The 20,183-nt window shown below is 43.1% G+C and overlaps 1 protein-coding gene across 4 annotated transcripts; it reads left to right on the top strand.

Moving 5' to 3' along the window:
- Positions 1–936: 936 nt before the first annotated feature.
- Positions 937–19,345, top strand: SFPQ (splicing factor proline and glutamine rich). 4 transcript variants are annotated; one of them, XM_063140307.1, is made up of 13 exons: positions 937–1,783; positions 4,095–4,283; positions 4,382–4,683; positions 5,245–5,340; positions 6,112–6,308; positions 6,848–6,932; positions 7,357–7,474; positions 7,737–7,785; positions 7,869–7,990; positions 10,827–15,714; positions 16,666–16,713; positions 18,705–18,770; positions 19,246–19,345. In XM_063140307.1, the coding sequence occupies exons 1-10, from the start codon at positions 1,058–1,060 to the stop codon at positions 10,962–10,964; spliced, it is 2,022 nt and encodes a 673-aa protein (XP_062996377.1). In that variant the 5' UTR covers positions 937–1,057; the 3' UTR covers positions 10,965–15,714; positions 16,666–16,713; positions 18,705–18,770; positions 19,246–19,345. The 4 variants fall into 4 exon arrangements, with proteins under 4 accessions (XP_062996377.1, XP_062996376.1, XP_062996379.1 ...); XM_063140306.1 differs by having other exon boundaries at positions 18,702–18,770; XM_063140309.1 differs by lacking the exon at positions 10,827–15,714.
- Positions 19,346–20,183: the final 838 nt, after the last annotated feature.

The following is a 20,183-nucleotide window of genomic DNA, read 5'->3' as shown; positions in this document are numbered from 1 at the left end:
GTGCTGACTGAACCGGAACCAAAATGAGGCCACTGAGAAACTGGTGAGATGTATCAGCAGAACTGGGGGATCCCTGAGATTTGCAGAAGTTCATATGCAAAATCCTAAGCTCCCCACCCCCAATAGCCAGGGAAGGCTGACTGTTAGTTGAAATAAAAATTGGGTGGGGTGGGATGGGGGGATAGAAAACCTGGTGCAGGAAATATGTCGTGCTGGAGTTATTTAGGGCACAATCCTAAGCAATGCTGGCTAGGAAATGCTGGGATTTGTAGGATTTCAGCCCTTAGCTTATGGTACCCTAAAGGAAGGCATGTCTGACAAGAAACCTGAACAGGAGTATACACTGCAACGGCTTGTAGAAGGTCTCATTTGTGGCAATAGCAGTAGTAGAAATCCATCCATCATCTTTGGTTCAAATGTTTGCAATCGCAACCCTGTCATCACAGCAATTATAGGAACATAATGGCATTAGTAAAATGCCATGGTAAGTTACACCCTTGGTAAACCACGTGGCAGCCATAGCTAACATTCCGTCTGCATAGAGGCTCTCTGTCAATGCGCATAATCCGGGCCCCTCTGATTAGCTCAATCTAAAGTTAAACCCCGCCTTCTGCTGACCAAACAATCCAATCAGCGCAGAGGTAAGTTAATAGGCCTCTCCCATCTGCTATCCACGTACTAGGATGTCTATTGCATAAATTAGCTGTCACTCTTTCTTGTACTGCGGCTCGCTATTGGCTTAATGTCGAGCAAAGAAGAGCGAGACGGGTTTTCGCCCCACCCCCTTCTTTCTCGGAGGCTAGTAGTTTCAAAATCGGATTGGCTAAGGGCTCTATCAATACGGCCAGACTAGTTTTGTATTGGATCACTCGAGGGGGAGAAAAAAGAGAGGCGGGGTTTGCGCCTGTTCGGCGAGGCTATATAAAGGTGGGACAAAGGCAGCGGCGAGGCCGTTTTTACCTCAGCGCAGTCGCCATTTTGTCCTCGGCGGGACATTGACGAGGGAGGAAGAGCCGTGTCGCTGCCAGGTACCACCCCAACCGCCACCATTTTCGCCATGTCGAGAGACCGCTTTCGTAGCCGCGGAGGCGGCTTCCACCGGCGCGGGGGCGGCGGAGGCCGAGGCGGCCTCCCGGGGACCCACGACTTCCGTTCCCCGCCGCCGGGCATGGCGGCCGGGATAGGGCAGCCCCGAGGCAGCCACCACCACATGGGCGGGGGCCTCGGCGGCCCTCCGAAGTCGGAGCCCAACAAGCCGCCCAGCTCGGCCTCCACCCCGCCTTCCTCCGCGGCCTCCGTCTCCGTCTCCTCCAGCCCGGCGGGCTCGTCGCCCGCTGTGGGAGGGCCCACCCAGAACCAGGTCGGGGCGCCGCCGCCGCCCTCCTCCTCCTCCTCCTCCGTCACCACTCCGAGCTCGGCCTCGGCTCCCGCCGCCTCCTCGGGGCTCCAGAGCGGAGGCCGAGGTGGGGATCAGCCGCCGCCTCAGCAGACCAGCGCGCCGCCCAGCCAAAGCTCCGGCCAAGGGGGCTCTAAAAAAGGGCCGGGCCCGTCTCCAGGACCGGTCGGCGGCCTGAAGGGAGGCCCGGGAGGTTCCCAACAAGGAGGCGGCCCCAAGGGCGGAGGAGGCCCCGGGCAGCACCGCGGCGGCGGGGAGAGGCGCGGCGGCCAAAGCCAGCACCAGCACCCGTCCCAGCAGCAGCAGCAGCACCCGTCGCAGCACCCGTCGCAACAGCAGCAGCAGCAGCAGCAAGGCGCCGGCGGGGAGAAAATGTCGGATGCGGAGGTGAGTGCCGCTGAGGGCCCCTGACATCGCAGGCAGCCGGGACAAGATGGCGGCGGGGCTCATGCTCGCGCGCTCTCCCTTCCCTCCTCCCCGCCGCCACCGTGCAGCACTCCTCGGCGCCATCTTGGTGGGCTGAAGTGCGCATGTGCTGGGTGGGGGAGCGGCGGAGAGAGGCCCCCGGGGTCGTCTGGCGGTGGGCGTGGCGGCGATCCATAACCCGGGTGGGAGGGGGGGAACAGGGTGACCTAGAAGCCGCCCTGCCGAATTGCCTACGAAAAAAGCCCGAGTTTTGTGGCACCTTGAAAATTTCCCTTCTGGCGTAGAAGGGAAACCGATGTAATGCTTTCCCGCGACCCTAAGATTGTGTGTGTGTGTGTGTGTTTTTGAACGATGGCCTTAAGTTGTTACTACTCTTCCATCGTGGAGGTCGGGGGCTTTTATCCGGCCTCCCCTCCCATTCTATATCCTCGTTTAGGCGGAAGTGTGTTGGGAGACTGGCCCAAGGTCGGGGGCGGGGCAATCTTGCCTCCGGATTTGGAGTGTTCTGACGTCAGAGCCTCAGACGTATCCTAAACCCTGTTGGGCTTATGCCGGCAGGTGGGAGCCGTGTTCTCCCCCCCCCTTTCTGTTCTAGGGAGGGTGGGGTAAATGCCCCCCCGCGTTGGTGCAGTTGAAGACTGGCCCGATTTGCCCCCCTTTTACCTTTCCCGTTGTGGATGTTTCTGCTGGACTTTCCGGGGGTGGGGTGGGGTGGGGTGAGGTTGGACTTTCTTTTAAAACGGATTCCTCTCTGTATCCTTGGAGGAGGAGTTATGAACAATATCTGGAGTGACTCTTGGGTTGTAATCCTATGCACATTTACCTTGAATTAAGCTCTACTGAGTTCAAGAATAATTACTGAGTTAGACATGCATAGGATTTTGCTGACTAAGTTTTGTGGCTGACTGAAGGTCTGAATCCTGTTGTGTCCTTCTCCTTTCCTATTTGGAAGCAGTTTTGCCAGAGGAGAGTGGCTGGTGGTAGTGAGGCTGATATAGAAGATTAAGCATATCTTTGTTTGGCATTCAAGTATATTTTTATTGATTCCTGAAGAATGGGATTATAGGGTTGTTTTGGGTGTATGACACCTCTCAATGATAGGGTAAATTTTAAAGGACTTTGTGATGGCCTGGAGTTGTAAAGAGCTGTCCTGTCTTGCTCTGAGGCCAGACAATAAACAAGTTTTAAAGCAATGTGTTTGGTACTGGATTGGGGCTTGGGGAAGGGAGTGGTGTGGACCAGGCTGAGAGTAATCAGTGGTACAAAATGTAGTCTGCAATGCATGTGCACAACATGTTAGCACAACATGTTAGCAACAGTGGTCTATAATATATTGTGTATACAAGTTCCCTAAGGTGAAATGTTGCAGGAGTGGATGATGTCATTGGTGGAATTCCAATTTATGATTGGCAGTACTTCAACTAGTGGTAGTTAAAATGTACAGCATTTTGTAAGGGTGTCCTTTGAGAAGGAAATGAGAGCTAGGAATTCCTTCTATTTGTGAATACTTGTTGACGTAGAATGTATTCTCAAGTTGGGAAAATGTTACTTACGGTCCATGATTTGGTAACAGTTTTGGGATGAAGGATGGCATCCTGGCATGACTTCTGGGCATTTAACTGGTTATATTGCATCTGTTTGTTTTATAGTTTGCCTCTCAGATTTTCTGCTAGTATGGAAGCACATTGTTTCTATAGTTCTATTAAAATAATACCTTGTACAGTGTCCTGGAATCTGCTTGAATAAAGGGCAGTTTAGAAATTTAAAAAATAAATTGCTAGAAAACCTATACAAATATTCCAGGAGAAAACAGTTCTGAAACAGGTGCTAACAACCAGCCCTGGGAAATATTTTTCATTCATTAAAGGGGCATGTGAGTCAGTAGCTCTTGTGGGATGTATAGGGTAATGTGATGTAGGGTGAAGCCTTACTGAACAGAAAACTCTAAAGTTGTTGAGTAGGGCTATTTGAGAAGAAAGCTTGTTTCTTTAAGAGTTGGTGTGTAGTGAGCATGGAAGAAGAGTGATAGTTTCTTGGAGCAGGAGAGTAGAGCTGCTCATTCTTGATTGGTGTGCAGCCTGAAATATGCATGTAATGAGGTGTATGGGGGCGGGATTGATGGTGGTACATATGTATAAGGCTATGTAAAATTAATGGGAGTGCCCTCTAGAGGGAAGTTTGGTATCAGATTTGACTTGCTTTGCAGAACAGTATATGATACCTAGCATTTTTTAAAAAACCTTTTCAAATGAAGTCTGTCTTTATTTTTTAGGGTTTTAAAGCCAATTTGTCGCTTTTGAGACGGCCTGGAGAGAAGACTTACACTCAGCGATGCCGGCTCTTCGTTGGGAATTTGCCTGCTGATATCACAGAGGAGGAGTTTAAGAGGTTATTTTCTAAATATGGTGAACCTGGTGAAGTCTTCATCAACAAGGGAAAAGGCTTTGGATTTATTAAACTGGTGAGCATTGTTTATAATCTCTACTGAAGAAATTATTCTTGTATTCTGTACAATTTGAAGATGCTCTAACAATTCTCTTGCTAATAACCTGTCCACAGGAATCCAGAGCTCTGGCTGAAATTGCAAAGGCAGAACTTGATGATATTCCCATGAGAGGAAGGCAACTTCGTGTGCGTTTCGCCACCCATGCAGCTGCTCTTTCTGTGCGTAATCTCTCCCCATATGTATCGAATGAACTGCTAGAGGAAGCCTTCTCTCAGTTTGGCCCAATTGAAAGAGCTATTGTGATTGTTGATGATCGTGGCAGATCCACAGGAAAAGGCATTGTTGAATTTGCATCTAAACCTGCAGCACGAAAAGCATTTGAACGTTGCACCGAAGGTGTTTTTCTTTTGACAACGTGAGTAAATTTCACTGTTTTATCTAGCTGTATGCAATGGATTGAATGCTTAAATAACTTGCAAACCCGCATTTAAAAGTGAGTAAAATTTGTCAGAGGAGGGCAACGAGGATGATCTGGGGTCTGGAAACAAAGCCCTAAGAGGAGAGACTGAAAGAACTGGACATGTTTAGCCTGGAGAAGAGAAGATTTGAGGGGAGACATGATAGCACTCTTCAAATACTTGAAAGGTTGTCACGCAGAGGAGGCCCAGGATCTCTTCTCAATCCTCCCAAAGTGCAGGACACAGAATAATGGGCTCAAATTACAGGAAGCGAGATTCTAGCTTGGACTATCAGGAAAAAGTTCCTGACTGTTAGAGCAGTATGATAATGGAACCAATTACCTAGGAAGGTTGTGGGCTCTCCCACACTAGAGGCATTCAAGATGCAGCTGGACAAGCATCTGTCAGGGATGCTTTAATGCAGATTCCTGCATTAAGCAGGGGCTTGGACTTGATGGCCTTATAGGCCCCTTCCAACTCCATGATTCTATGATGTTTTGCTGTGATTTTTTTTATAGTACACCCAGGCCAGTTATTGTGGAACCACTTGAACAACTGGATGATGAAGATGGTCTTCCAGAAAAGCTTGCTCAGAAAAATCCGATGTATCAAAAGTAAGTTTTAAGCATGTATAAATAGCATAATAACTTATTTGTTGTTTGAAGCTATTACTACCTTTGTTCTTTTTACATCAATGAATCTCATTTTCATCAGGGTATATCACAGATTATTAAAATTGTGTCTTGCCATATTGAGAAACTTTCCATTGCCCTAAATTGATGGAAATTATTTGACATACTAATTATGACTTTTAGTTCTGTTTACTTAAATATGTCATGTTAATTTTATATGCTGTATCCTAAAAGCTTTCTCAGTAACCTAACAGTTGAATATTTGGTTACTGGAAACTGCTCAATACAATGCAACGTCATATTCAGAACAAATACAAACCTTTATTTGGGAATAGTTTAAGACATAGCAGCTCAGTAGCATGCTTCCCTTACAAGGTTTAGTTTTTTGTTTTGTTTTTAAATAACACTGAAAAATGTTAATGTACTAATTTTATCATGCCTGAACAGCTTTGCATGATATGTGCTTCCTTTGGATTGTCACCTGAAAACACACACACACTGCTTTCGGCTCTGACTAGTATAGCATTACTTCATTTGATTTTTATCGTTCATTATGTTAATATTAATTCTGTGGCTAACAATAAAAGAATAGCATTTATACAGATTAAGTCTTTAGATTTCAATGATGTAGTATGCATATGGACTTCTTGTACTCCTGAAAATTTTGTGTGATTTGATACCCATCTTTGCTGCTGGCCATTGACAGTATACCAATGTTGGCAATGTTGATTAGATTTTCATTTGGGATTCTAGGGAGAGAGAGACTCCTCCACGGTTTGCACAACCTGGAAGTTTTGAATATGAATACTCCCAACGGTGGAAATCTTTGGATGAAATGGAGAAACAGCAGAGAGATCAGGTGGAGAAAAACATGAAAGATGCCAAGGATAAACTGGAAAGCGAAATGGAAGATGCCTATCATGAGCATCAGGCAAACCTTTTACGCCAAGGTATTTGCACAGATCTTCTGCTGATTGGTCCATGTCATCTTGACTGCTTGATTTGCCCCCATCTTTCCCTCATTATTGTATTGTTAGCAATTTTTTGTAGATTTGCTGCTTTAAATCAAACTGGTGTTTTATTGTAAGCGTCTCCTGAAGAAATTTGCTTTAAAAGTACCACATACATAATATTGCTGAAGGACCGCTTGGAGAAGTACAAGGGTATGAAATACTGTTCACCTTCCAGGCACTGCCCAAATGTGTTTAGGCCATTGCTAATCAATATTTGAACACATGTACATGTGACATTGACTTTAAACCGCCCGCCCCCCTTGGAGTCATGGATTTTTAAGCATAAGAACTTACTGTTGAGAGCTCGTTTTATGTATTGGATTTTGCTACTGAAGCTGAATTTTGTTCAGGTGAACTTAACTTCAATCATCTGATCCTAGAAGGATTTGGCTTTTTTTGTTAGGTAACAGATAGGATACTGATTACCTATGGTCATTAAAATCTTTGAAGTAATGGTACTTTAAACAATTTTTCAGATCTCATGAGGCGACAAGAGGAACTGAGGCGTATGGAAGAACTTCACAATCAAGAGATGCAGAAACGCAAGGAAATACAGTTGAGGTACAGTATAGCCTTACAAATCTTTATTCAACCTTGTGTTTAAGCACTTGCCTGATAGCCATAGGTGAGCAAGGATTTCGTGCAGGTGAGGTACCTGACTGGAAGAGGAGCAGTGTAATGTTCCATTCCTTCTCTGTGCCGAGCTTAGAAACGTAGCTTTCTGTTGCTTCTCTGCCAGCTCCGAGTAGGCTAGAAAAAATCTTTTGTGGCCTAATTTTCAAGCCTGTCTTTACTACTTTTTTTGTGTCCTGGCTACGGAATATATATTGTGCTCTATTTAACACTTATTGTGGAGGCTATCAATTTTTGTTTTTAACAGTGTATCACAAGATCATGATAAATATTAACAAATGCACTGTTTGCATCTCCACAGGTGCATAAGTCAGTGATGCTCTGGAATCTAATAAGTATTCTGAATTTTCAGGCAGGAAGAAGAGCGCCGTAGGCGCGAAGAGGAGATGATGATCCGCCAACGTGAGATGGAAGAACAAATGAGAAGACAGAGGGAAGAAAGTTACAGTAGAATGGGTTACATGGACCCTGTAAGTCAGATTGGAGGGAACTCAGTAGCCTGGTTGCCCAGGTGCCTGCATCACATGCTGATCCCTAAGAATTTAAAACTTACTTAGTTTTGTAATTGGAATTTTAAAATACTTTCCCAGTTTTCTTTCTGTAAATCTGGGGCATAGTAAATTGGTAACAGTTTGTGTGGAGTTTCTGTAATTTACACCGTTCTGTTTATCAGGAGTACCAGGTTTTGAAGTGGTTTGCTTGTTTTTAAAACTCTTGCCTTTGCCTTTACAGAGGGAGAGAGACATGAGAATGGGTGGCACCACCACAATGAACATGGGAGGTAAAGAAGTTTTTTTAGTTAAATTAACCCATGAGAACAATAGTAATCCACCCTGTGTGTAATCACTTGGATTTCTTTTATAGATCCCTATGGTACAGCTGCTCAGAAATTCCCACCTTTAGGTGGTAGTACTGGCCTTGGCTATGAAACCAGTCCTGGAGTTGGACAAACATCTATGAGTGGCTCTATGATGGGAAGCGATATGGTAATGTATTCTGTGGCAGCTTGACTTCAGTACCAAACAAATTTTGCAGATGTGAAACACCTCTTTCTTGTGTTGATCCCAAGTGACCTACACTGAGTTAGGCTTCCCTTTTCCAGCAGTGTGCATAATAGCAATAGCAAGGGGCTTGTTGAGCAATGTAAAACTGAGCCTAGTCTTTGCCAGTATGGTGCTCAGACACTTTTGCTATGGATATTAGCAGACTTTCTGTGGCTAGTTGGCTTTGGAGTTCTTTGGTTAAGCTTGGAACGAACTCTTTAATTTTGTGATAATCAAAGCATCTGTTGGGGAAAGTCATTAGTTCTTGGTGAAATTAGCTTAATGAGCAGAAGTGGTCTTCGTCACTTTCTGAACTTGAATTAACTGTGCAGCATAGAAATGAAACATGAAATAGACACACAGTCTTCCAAGCCTAATTATAAGATCAATGCACCTTGTGAAAACTATACAGTTACTTCTTTGTGATGCAGCTGATTAGTCACAGGTAGACAGTAGTGAGTATTCAGATGCAACACAGTATACCACATTGTATACGTTGGCTTTTGCCATAGCATGTGAAGAGGAGAGAAGCAGTTCTCTAGACAAGTCCTCTATGTTCCGTACTTCTTGATCAAGTTGCTTGTTGACTCTCAAAGGATAGTATATAGATAAATTGGTCATAATGTTTAGTTAATACTTAAATTACCCGACTTAAGAAGAGCCCTAATGGATGACTGGAGGTCCATCCTGTTTCCCACAGTAGCCCAAACCAGGTGCCTCTGGGATGCCTGCAAGCAAGGCATGAAGGCAATAGCTCTCTCCGGTTGCTGCTCTCCAGCAACCGGTATTCACTGATATACTACCTCTGAACTTGGAAATCCCATACAGCCATCATGACAAGTAGCTATCAGTAATAGACGTGTCCTCCATGAATTTTGAATTTGACTTCATACCCCTGTACTTGTAGGCTTTGGAGAAATATATGTATTCACACTATATGTGTGGCATGGTCTCTGGGCCTGCTTGGAGTAATGTAATGGCAGAACGGCAGTGCTCATAACTGGTAAATACTACTTTTGCAAACCAAGTGTAGTCAGTGCTTGTGTTGGTGGTACACATTCACCTTAAGAGTGTGCTGTAAAACATGATATAAAATCATGGCCAGTGGTGGGGGTGGGACAAGGCTAATCTGTGCATTGAAACTTTTGCTTCCTAAGGCGAGCTGCTTGTAGCTCATGTGTCACTTTCGTAGAAACCAATCTCTCATTCTTTTCCAGGTACTAATTCTTAAGATGGTGTCCAACGGCTGTGACCCTATAGTTTAAGGGAGTCAGCAGTTAGTAACAGGCTTTTATTGAACTAGATAGTCTGGTAAATCCTGGATGTGCATTTTCAAAATTAACAGTTATACACACAGCATATGAAATACTTGAAAGCCTCAATCACTCGGAATGGTGATGCTGGAAAACTGTGCCTGAAGTTCCAGTGGGTAGTACTTTGCATGTAGCAGCGTGCTGTGCTTACCTGCTCAAGTATGTAATCTTAGAAGCCTATAAGCAAATTTATCTCTACACAGGATTTGTTCATTCTTAATACTTGACCTTTGGGAGGTTAAATTGACAGTCTAATAACTGTAAGCCAGTTGTTAGAAGAAATTTGATCGTTTATATGGTAGGAATTCCAGACTCTTTGTGACTCCATGATTAGATACCTATGCAAATCAGTGAAGGGCTCATGCATCTGATTTGTCATCAGTGTTTTTTGTAGTGCAAGTACTCTGGAATCTAGGTTTTGGTTTGTGGGATTATTGGGGAGAAAGCTGAGTGTATGAGCCTTTCACATAATACATCTGCGTGTGTATCTGGTTAAGGGATTCATACAGTTAATCTGAGGAGTCACTGAGTGAACTGGCTTCTGTAGTAAGCTTTAGTAAATTTAAAACTTTTTTTGTATAAAACTACTTCCTAAACTGACCTCACAGCATTAATAATAAAATCTTTGATGTATTGCATTCTCCTTCATGCCTAATAGCTCAGTAAACAAAAGTACAGTGGAGAAGGTACAAGTTAGCCGGTCTGCTTTATAGCAGTCTGGTTGAGCTTTTGTGGGTCCATGGGAGACCAGCTGAAGGTGTTCAGTAACTGCAAAGTTATAGTGGACTTCTTGCTAAACTTCCTGATGTTAGGGGCCTCCAAGGGCTCATTAATGCAGTGGAACAACTTTTAAAAGTGCAGGTTTGTTCCCTGATATATATATATTTTGGTATTTGCTAGATAAATCATTAGGACCATGTTATTCCTTGTACTTCATTAGTGTCTTAACAACTGATGCTGTCAAAGACTTCTGCATTTCACTAAGCAGACAGTAATTTTTGGTCATCCCAAAAAGAGATGGTCTCATGCCTTTTTAACGGGTGAGTAGGTATCTGCTTTACATGAGACAGGGAGCAGAACCTGGCTTCTTGCTAGGCTTATTTGACTGACAATTTTGCACTATAGTACAGATGAGCAAGTAATTGTGGCAGATTACCAGAATTCCTTTCTGAGCGGATTCTTGGTTCAAGCCTGTACTAATGCTTGCATTTCTAGCACTTCAGGGAGTATCTGTTTGCTGAAACAGACATTTGAGAATGGATCAAGTTGGGAACATACCTCAAGGCATGTATTAAATTAAACTAATTATTAAATTACCCTTTTTTCCTTTCTATGTTCCCGGTACCTGTGGATCGACTCAATGGTGATTGTATCGACGAACGTTGACTACGGAACCTTCTAAAATATATACTTAACACACATGGACATCAACTACACATAATGAACTCTTAATACTGTTCTAATAGCGCCCTGAGCGATTTGGGCAGGGAGGTGCGGGGCCTGTAGGTGGCCAGGGCCCTAGAGGAATGGGGCCTGGAACTCCAGCAGCTTATGGGAGAGGGAGAGAAGAATATGAAGGCCCAAACAAAAAACCCCGATTTTAGATGTGACTTCTAGATTTTCATTCCAGTTTTGTTTGTCTTGTTTAGACACTACTCTTTTTTTTTTAATTCTTGCATTTTAGTAAGAAAGCTACGTTTTTATGGATGTTAGAAACTTAATGACCTAGAATTTGTAAGTGGTCTGGGCAAGAAAATCTAATTATGTAATGCAGTGTTCAAAACCTAGCTTTTTTGATGTATAACGTCCCTACCTTGATGGCAGTGTATCGTGTGCCAGAATTCCCAAGTGTAAACTTTTTTTACTGTGCTGAAAATAAATAGACTAAATGTAGCAATGATTCTTATATCGTAAACTTTGCCATTCGCTGGCCCAAGTATACAGGGCAAAAACGTCGCACTTTTCAACGTGCAATACATTGCTTTGAAATCTAATCTAGTGTGTTGCGCAATATGGCTTAGATGTTGCCATGCCATAAAATGTCTAATTGACCTACTTGCCTACAAGTATGCAATGTTGAGACCTAATTAGGTTTGAATATGAAATAACTTTATAGGCGAAGTCTCACTCTTTGAAAAGCCTCTAGCTTTAGTTCTATAAAAGTTGCAGCATCGTTAAGTATTTTGAGTTTGACTCTAGGTGTTTTAATTGCCCTACAGTTTGAGAGCAAAGGGAATCTTTGTAAAATAATCCAGAGTTAACTTTCAAATGCTGCAGTCAGATGGGTTAGATGTTAACCCTGAGTTAAGGGATTTGCTGCTGGGTAAGAAGGTGGGATCTGGTAGCATTTGCTACTAGGTATCTTAAGAGCATCTTCATTCCATGTTCCATAAGTCATGACATGGCGTGTATATACTGATCTCCTTTTAAAGGACTGTTCAGTGTGACATCCCCCTTCCCCCAATATGGCTCAGTGTATAGGATCTGGCTGGCCAATTTTACAGTCAACATTTAACCAATATGCTTATCACAAAAACACTGAGTATGGGAGGGCACTTGTATTTTATAACTTGTACCATAATTTAGGAACTGGAATGCAAAAATGAAAGTATCCTTTGAAACTTCTGGGTCAAAATATTTCATAGTGTCCCACATCGTAGTAACTTGCCAAGTAAAATTTGACACTTGAAAACCTAAATATAAGGACTACATAGTACAAAGTTGTGTTGAACCTGGTAGAAGAGTTGAATCTTTGAACCTTAACTTATTAAAAACACACGTATGAATTCAAGATGTCCTGGACTCCATACCCCGATAGCACCTGGAATGCTGGGTGCAGAGTTACCCAGTGTAAAACGTACTAAGGGTTGATGAAATGAAGATCAACCTGATTGGAGTCCACTCTGCATTTAATTCTGGATGTATTTTCTTTCAACAATTCTTGAGTGTTACGTAGTTCTTCATCACTTAAAACAGGGGTGGGGAACCTTTTTTCTATTGAGGACACACACCCTCTGAGGCTATCAGTTGGGGAGCTGCATGCTGATGGTGGGTTGGTCTGGAGCCAAAGGTGGGCAGGGCTGCCCCTTTTCTCACTTGCTTTCTTCCTTGCTGGGGAAAGAACAATAGCTTTTGTCAGAGACCTGAATTGATCTCTTCCATCGTTTCATCCATTTTGGTTGTCCCTCCTTCTTTTAGCTCTCCCCAACTGCATGAAATTATGCTGAGAGCAGCATATGGCCCTCAGCCTCAGGTTCCCCACCCCTACTTTAAATGTCTTACTCTGTTTTGGGAAGAATGGGCTATCTTAAAAGTGTTCGCAACAAGAGTGGATAAAGCCTTGGTGCCATCAGTTATTAAGCACTTTGACAATGCAAACTTATTAGTACAAAGGTATATGCTAAGCAAACAATTTAAATGCAAAAAACCTGGTAAACTGTTGATGGTCAAGGTTGCTGGATGATTGCCTCTAGTGTTGTGGTTGGATTGAGCTACATTCCCAGATGCATTCAAGAATATACAACATGAAGCCAGCTGCTATTTAAACTGTATGGGAAAAATTAATCTACACTTCTTGCACTGGAAACAAATGTAGAGGAGCCCTTGTAATACAATTCAGTGAAATTTGGAAATTCAGCTTAAATGTCAGTGGGTTTTAGGGGCTCAGCCATTTGCAGGTCATTTTTTAAAGGGGTGTTCATGGGACACCCGCTGTAGGAAATTCTGAGATTGACAGTGGTGGGGGCCTCTGGACACAGACACTAATTTTCAGTTTATTTTTCAGATTACATGCCATTTTTCCTTAGGATGCTGGCACATATCCTAAACCATGCTCTTTTGTAGTACTGTAATCTTGAAGAGTGAAGGAGGCTGATGGTCCCATTACCTTCCTAAGGTTCATCTCTTGTTTCATTCTGTCTAAAAGTTGGCTGATGTTAAATCTGGAAGGAAATAGTGAGAGCTGCAGTAGATTCATAATCTTCCCTGACAAGTGCTGTTGTCAACTGCACATACTTAATACATCTACAGTAGTCAACTTCAAAGCACTTTAAGCAGGATGCCCCCCAAGTACTAGCAAATTAATTGATTTTGAGTTTTCACTGAATTGGATGTTCCATTTAGAGTTCTCACCACTTGTTTAGGCTTACTTCCCAGTGCATTTTGAGCAGAAGAGTTGCTATTAAACTTCTGCATGCCCATTAAGCTTTTAGTCCATTTCTAAAGGGCATTAGTGCACATTCTAGGGTCTTCCCATGTATTGACAACCCCAAGCATGCTTTAACCACATCTTTGCCAGTTATAATGAAAAACTGAATTTCTGTTTCTGTGCGTATTCTGTGGTATCTCCGTTTTTTAAAAAAGTTCTTGGCATCTCCTTGGCAACCACTTGTGGCAGCATGCTTTTTTCTGGAGTTTGAGACTGCAATTTGACACTGTTTAAAAGTAGTGGCCTGCTACGTAACAGCAATTAGACAGCATTTCTGCAGTGCATAACTGTGAGGAACGTAGTACCACAAGTGGCAATGGACATTAGGACCTGGATGTAGTATTCCTGCTTGCTCCGAGATTCTCATTGTCGCCTGCATACAGGTAGGTAAAAAAGCACTATAATTAACTTGGTGACTTTCTGTGTAATGTTGCTGTGGGGGTATTCTGGCATCACACTCCTGACCATGGGATTTCAGTGCAGCACTACTCATACTGTATGATGCTTAGATTTGAGGCCTAACCTGCAGTCAGCATTAGGCAAGCTCACCGTAATGCTGAGAGATGTGCCTCAGACCCGCGATTTCTTCGTGCTTATGACTTGTTTCCATCTTTACTGTGTGCCAAAGACCTTAGAGCTCAGTGGGAGGGGAAAGGGTGTACAACTTGTAAATATCCTAACTACTCAAGGTCCTGTTTGTTGCTCGTAGGAATAAGTATTCTTAATACATACTAGACTCATGGCAAAAGTCACATTGCAGCCCTTTCTTGTCTAGACAGATAAATACATTGGTAACTTGCCACTGGGCAATAAATGGTTGCTGTGTTAAGCTTGAAGGTTGGGGAGTGGTATATTGTAACTGTAGCGGTCATTTATGTAATGCGTTTGGGTGGCTGCGGGATGATGGCATTTGTTCAAATGATACATTGAAGAATTGATAGCTCCCACTTCTCATATTTCATACATCTTACCAAGCTTCCTTTGCTTTATTGGTTGTGAAAAATACATAATGGGGTTACATACCTAACATGTATTTGCCCTCCAAGTCTGTTGGCTTTGTTGTGCTAGCTAGTTCAATATGTGTCTCTAATGTGTTTCTTAATCTGGTTCTTGGCCAATGCACAAGAATTAGCAATATTTTACTCAGGGCTGAAGTATGCTTCCGTCATACCTAGGTATTGTATTTCAAGAAAAGGCACTTGCGAATGAGCAGGATTCAACAATGAATCCTAAAGATAACTAGGCCTTGGACTAGGTAAGCCAGTCTTATCCAGTCTGCAAGAGAAATGTATGCTTGAAATCCTATCAGTATGAACAGTATATGCATTGCAAGACTAGTTACCTTCAAACCAAGTTAGATCTCAACGCTAGTGACTACAGTTCCACTTTGAACTCAATAAACAAAAAGCAGTATGTTTGCTGTGTAACTGGGTTGCAAATCTGTCCAACCACAGTAGATGTGCTCAATCTTGACCAATATGCCAAGGGTTTACTTGATGTGTGGGATTGTACCAATAATATTTACTCTCCGAATAATTGGATCTAGTAGATATTTCTCTTAGAGCAGGTGAGTTGGAATAAGTCTGTGGGGTTATATACTTAACTACAGTGACAACAGGAATATAGTAGATATCTTTACAGGCAGTAACTCTTTTCTGCTCAAAATACCACTTTGTAAGTGGCATGAGAAATAACTAAAAGTGCTTGCATTGTGTTCCATTTTTAATTTTCATCCTGTTCTACGAATTGTTTTGATTTCTTGCAAAAGCTGACTTCAGAGCTCAGAAGTGTGGTGCCAGAATACATTAAGCGTAATCTGCTAGGCCCTCGGTTCCGATTTACTGGTGCTGTCAGGAGAGAAGCACTTCATAACTTTCTGGGGGAGGAAGGCTAATTATTATATTGAGTGTGCAAAGCTTCTATTGGCTGCAGTCCCCCATTCCCACCCCAATAGCTCAACAAAAGCCTGAGGCTTGTAATGCACCCAAGCTACGCGGGGCTGAGCTAATGATTTCCTGCTGATCAGGAAGGCCTGTGCTCACTTTATTCTAAAATGGAGCCCAATATGAAGAGATTGTGCTTTTTTAGGTTTGTTTGGACCATTGGTTGTTTTCCACCATCACAGCTAGCAAGGTTGGAATCAACAGGTCAGTTGCAGATCTGTCTCTATGCCACTCGGTGGGGTTAAGCAAATGCTGCAAGGGTGGGGGGCTGGGTGGGGGAGGAGATGGCTTCTCCCAGTCTGGATTCTTACATTAGCAGCATGTGCCTGTGAAAGCCCATGGTGGGTGTATTCAAATCCCCATCTGATAACTATGACATTGAACACCAGTACAATGAGATGTGGGAAGGGATGGCTGCAAATAAATAGCTAGTGATGGAGAAGAACATGATTTGTGTTACTATATCCTAAAATGTGTTCGTTCCTTCTGTTTTGGAAAAACATTAAGCCAAGATGTGGACTTGAGGAAACTGGCACATTGGCTGGCTTGGCAGTGTCTCTTACCTTCTTAAGGGCCATTAAGCGTTAGTTGCAGGTGGAAAGGTTGTCCTTTCACTCACTGTACGCCCTTAATGAGGCTATCTGAAATGGGGCTTGTGGTATAGAGGGGACAACTGCAGGGGGAAAGAGCTAGTAGGAAGTTTAAGAAGCAAATCCCTATCTGTATTGCGAAGATTCAGAAGATATTTGGACTGGCGTTCAATTGGTTCAAAGGATGATTTGGTTCATGAGGAGGGAGGGTGTATGGCAGCAATTCAGAGAGGCAACCAAGTAGTTGAATGCAATGGCTTTGCATCTGCACATAAGGGGTAACATACCTCTGGCTGCAAATATCCTTATGCATAGGCTGGCAGTTGAGGATTAAGAAGTCATTAGGACTAGCTGCATTTGTTCATTATCCTGTGTTTCAGTCTTTGAATTAAACTATTCATCTTCTCCTACTTGTGCCCCATGCTACTTCCCAATGACTGTATTGGCAGAATTTGTAAACTCCCCTCAGTTTACCAATCCATAAGTTAACTCTGATGTTTAAACTTTTGTTTTCAGAAACTCTGTAGTCTCTATTCCTCTGCTAACTTCATTTCTTATCCTTTAGGTGAAGGTAATACCCGCTGGATGAACCCTGAATGCTGCTCCATATGAGGTAAGGATCTCCATTTCATATAGCCTAGAAATGACCAGATGCTAAACATTTGGGGTGGGAAAGAGTAAACTGCTGAGCTAAACAGCCTTGGGATATGTCCATCAACAGCCTTGAGCATCTCTATCATGTACCTACCTTAAACATCTTTTCCAGCTCTTCTAGTGTGTGAGATGCTTTCCATTGCCCCATCTAGCTTCTCTCTTCTAACTAGATCCATGGCTGGGTACCCTGCAGGTAGCAGAAAGGCAAGAAGAGAAAATGAAGCTCTGTTTATTGACCTGATTTGTCCCTTTGTGTACTCTACTGCTTGTGTTACTAAAATGCTCACTTGTACTGGTATAATTACTTCTCAGTTGACCTGGCTCAGATGACATGTTGTGGCTCATCGTAGGTTATTTAACCCACAACAAGTGGGCACCACATTGTATATCTAATCCCTGCTCAGCAATTATTGTGTCATGCAAACTAGGCAAGTGTGGGTTATGCAAGGGTTAAACAATCTCACATAATCCTAAAACAGACCATGGGTTATGCAAAGGTGGTGGTTCATTCTCTGAGTAGGGGTTGCATATTCAAAAAGACAGCCCCATGCACCCCACACATGCCGCACCCTCACCGTGGGTTATTTTATAATATGGTGGGCTGTCATGCGAGCAACCCTTCAGTCTTGGATGCTTTACTTTACCTGATATGCTTGAGTCCATTTCTTAAAGTAGCCTTCCCCAACCCTGTTCCCTTCAGATGTCTTAGGCCCTTTCTACATCATCGTTTTTTGGAGGGATCATTCCTGTGTGTCCAGATGTGTGACCTCAGTTATCCCAGTTTTACATGCTGTCCTGGGATGATCCCAAGGACCACGGGCGGTGTGGGTGCCTGTCCCAGCTTCTTCTATCTTCCCCGCGAGTAGCGGAGGTCATCAGGGAAGGAGTTGGGACTGGGGGAGTCCAGGGCCATTGGGGGTGGGAAGCGGGGTCGGGGCTTTTTTCTCTTTTCACTTTTTAAATTCTTTTGGTGCGTGAGTGTGCTCCAGCTCTTTCCCTTTAAAAAAAATTAAAATGACGGGTGTGACAACAGTGACGTCACGCAGCCTGTGTAGACTGAGGGTGACGATCCCGGAAGCAGGTACGTCCAGGATCGCCCCCTCTCCCTCCCTTTACACCCGTAGGTGTAGAAAGGGCCTTAGACTGGAATGCTCATTGCCTTCAGTCAACATGGTCATAGGTCAATACATCTGGAAGGCACCAGGTTGTGGAGTGCTGTTTAACAGTAATTCTCCAACTTGAGTTTCAAGTAAACAAATGTTCAGTGCACTCCTGATGTGTAGTCAGAGGTAGGCCCGATTGGGGTCAGTGGAAATTGCTCATATGTAAGTATGTAGGATTTCTACCTTAATGACAAATGATGCTTATCTTTGAACCAGATAATGCATGGCTTCTACCCTTGTATTCTTCAAACTACTGCATTGAAATTTACTTGGTATGCCTTTCAGTCAGTTTCACTTGTTAAATCCATTAAGAGACTGTTTCCATACAACTTACCTTACAGATACCACTTCACTAGAAACATGTTAACATTCATCTATTCAAAACAAGCCACAGATTTTTTTTTAAAAAATGAGATTTAGCATTCGACTGGTTCTCTCATTGGTGGTCCATGGTGTATCAGACCAATTTGTCATTTGATTTTCTATAAGAGTTCTACCAGAGATATTTTCCAATTTGTTCTTATACACCAAATGTTATTTGATTACCCCTTGGGGGAAAAGGGATTATATTACTGTTACCTAAAAATTTAGTGAATTTCCAGGTAACATAAGGGGTATTTCTGACCTCTGGCAGCACATTATCCTTTAGATTTTTGCTTGAATTAATTAAAACCTGGTCCAAGATGTCTTAATTGAAGTAGTTTCTTGCCTAAACAGGCATTCCACAATAAGTTTTAACTACATTTTGCACTATTACTACAATTTGAGCTTCTTCTTCTTGCAGTAGAACACGAGCCAGCAGATGCCAGCACAGTTGAATGATGGAGAGTCGGAAGCCCTACATAGTGAGCAGGTAAGTAGCAGAGTGGTTAGGGCTGAGCATGGAGCAGTGCCACTGACCTAGTGATAATTTTGCATTGACAAACAAGTAGTTTCCTAAACCCATCTGATAGTTCCATTGTCGTGATGCTGTTCTCCTCAGCGCAGGCAGCCCTAAATGAGTTACATCTCATGTTTATAAGGCTACTATTGAACATGAGTAAGATTTCTTTGCTACTTTAGGGAGGAAGTACAGTTTTCTTATATTTGAAAATGTAATCCAAGAGTGTTTGTGCTTATGTACTACCAGCAGTATTAACTTGGATCTAAACTGTCAAATTCTAACTTGGCAGTCAGTTTGCTTCATTTTAAACATGTTACTGTACAAACATGTACTGACCAATGCTAATATTCAGCTGCTCAAAACATCATGTGTGCTCATATTGCAGAAGATGAATGTATATTATTCCTTAGAGGTAAGGTTCTAACTTCGTACATTGCTTCTGCAGGAGAAAGAAGCTGGTCCTGAATGCGGAAGAGAGGTGTCCAGGGACTCCGCAGCAGCAGCAGCCTCTTCAAAACTTCAATAAATATTCATAAACCTTTAAAGCTATGGTGTCTTCTTTTAAAAACTCATACAGAGTACCCTACTATAATTGGAGCGGATTGAAAATACCAGATCTGGAGAAAGCTGATGGCTTGGAACCCCAAATTACCCAATTGGCTTAAGTTCTGAATTGTGCTCCTTATAGACCGCTTGCTCTGAAAATACTCTTGTGTAAACATGTTTAAGATCACACTAATAGAGCAAGTCCCACTGAATTAATAGGATTCGGTCCTTAGGAAGTATGCTTGGGATTTCAGCTTTGTGCACATAGGAACATGACACGGGTGTATTCTGATCTCAAAAGAATGTAAGAGCCCTTCAAGAAGTAAGAGCCCTGCTGGATCAGACTAAGGGTCCATCAAGTCCAGCACTCTGTTCACACGGTGGCCAACCTGCTGCTGACCCAGGACCCACAAGCAAGGCACGTGCAACAGCACCCTCCTATGCCTACTGCCTCAGATACTAGGAGGCAGCCAGACATGAGAACTAGTAGCCATGGATAGTCTTTTCCAGGCATTTATCCAACTCCTTTTTAAAGCCATCCAAATTGGTGGCCATCACCACATCTTGTAGTGAATGCCAGTTTAACAATGCGCTGTGTGAAGAAGTCCTTCCTTTTATCTGTCCTGAATCTCCCCCAATCCGCTTCATGGGATGACCCTGGATTCTAATATGAGAGGGAGAAAAATGTCTCCCTCTTCCCATTCTCTACACCATGCATAATTTTGTACACCTCTATCATGTCTCCACTTAGCTTCCTTTTCTTAAAGCTAAACAATCCCACCTGTTGTAACTTTCCCTCACAGAGGAGACACTCCCGTCTTGATCATTTTAGTTCCC

This window comes from Elgaria multicarinata, chromosome 13, assembly GCF_023053635.1.
Source record: "Elgaria multicarinata webbii isolate HBS135686 ecotype San Diego chromosome 13, rElgMul1.1.pri, whole genome shotgun sequence".
NCBI lineage: Eukaryota > Metazoa > Chordata > Lepidosauria > Squamata > Anguidae > Elgaria > Elgaria multicarinata.
Note: the sequence above shows the minus strand (reverse complement) of the source record. Positions and strands in the feature narration are given on the sequence as shown.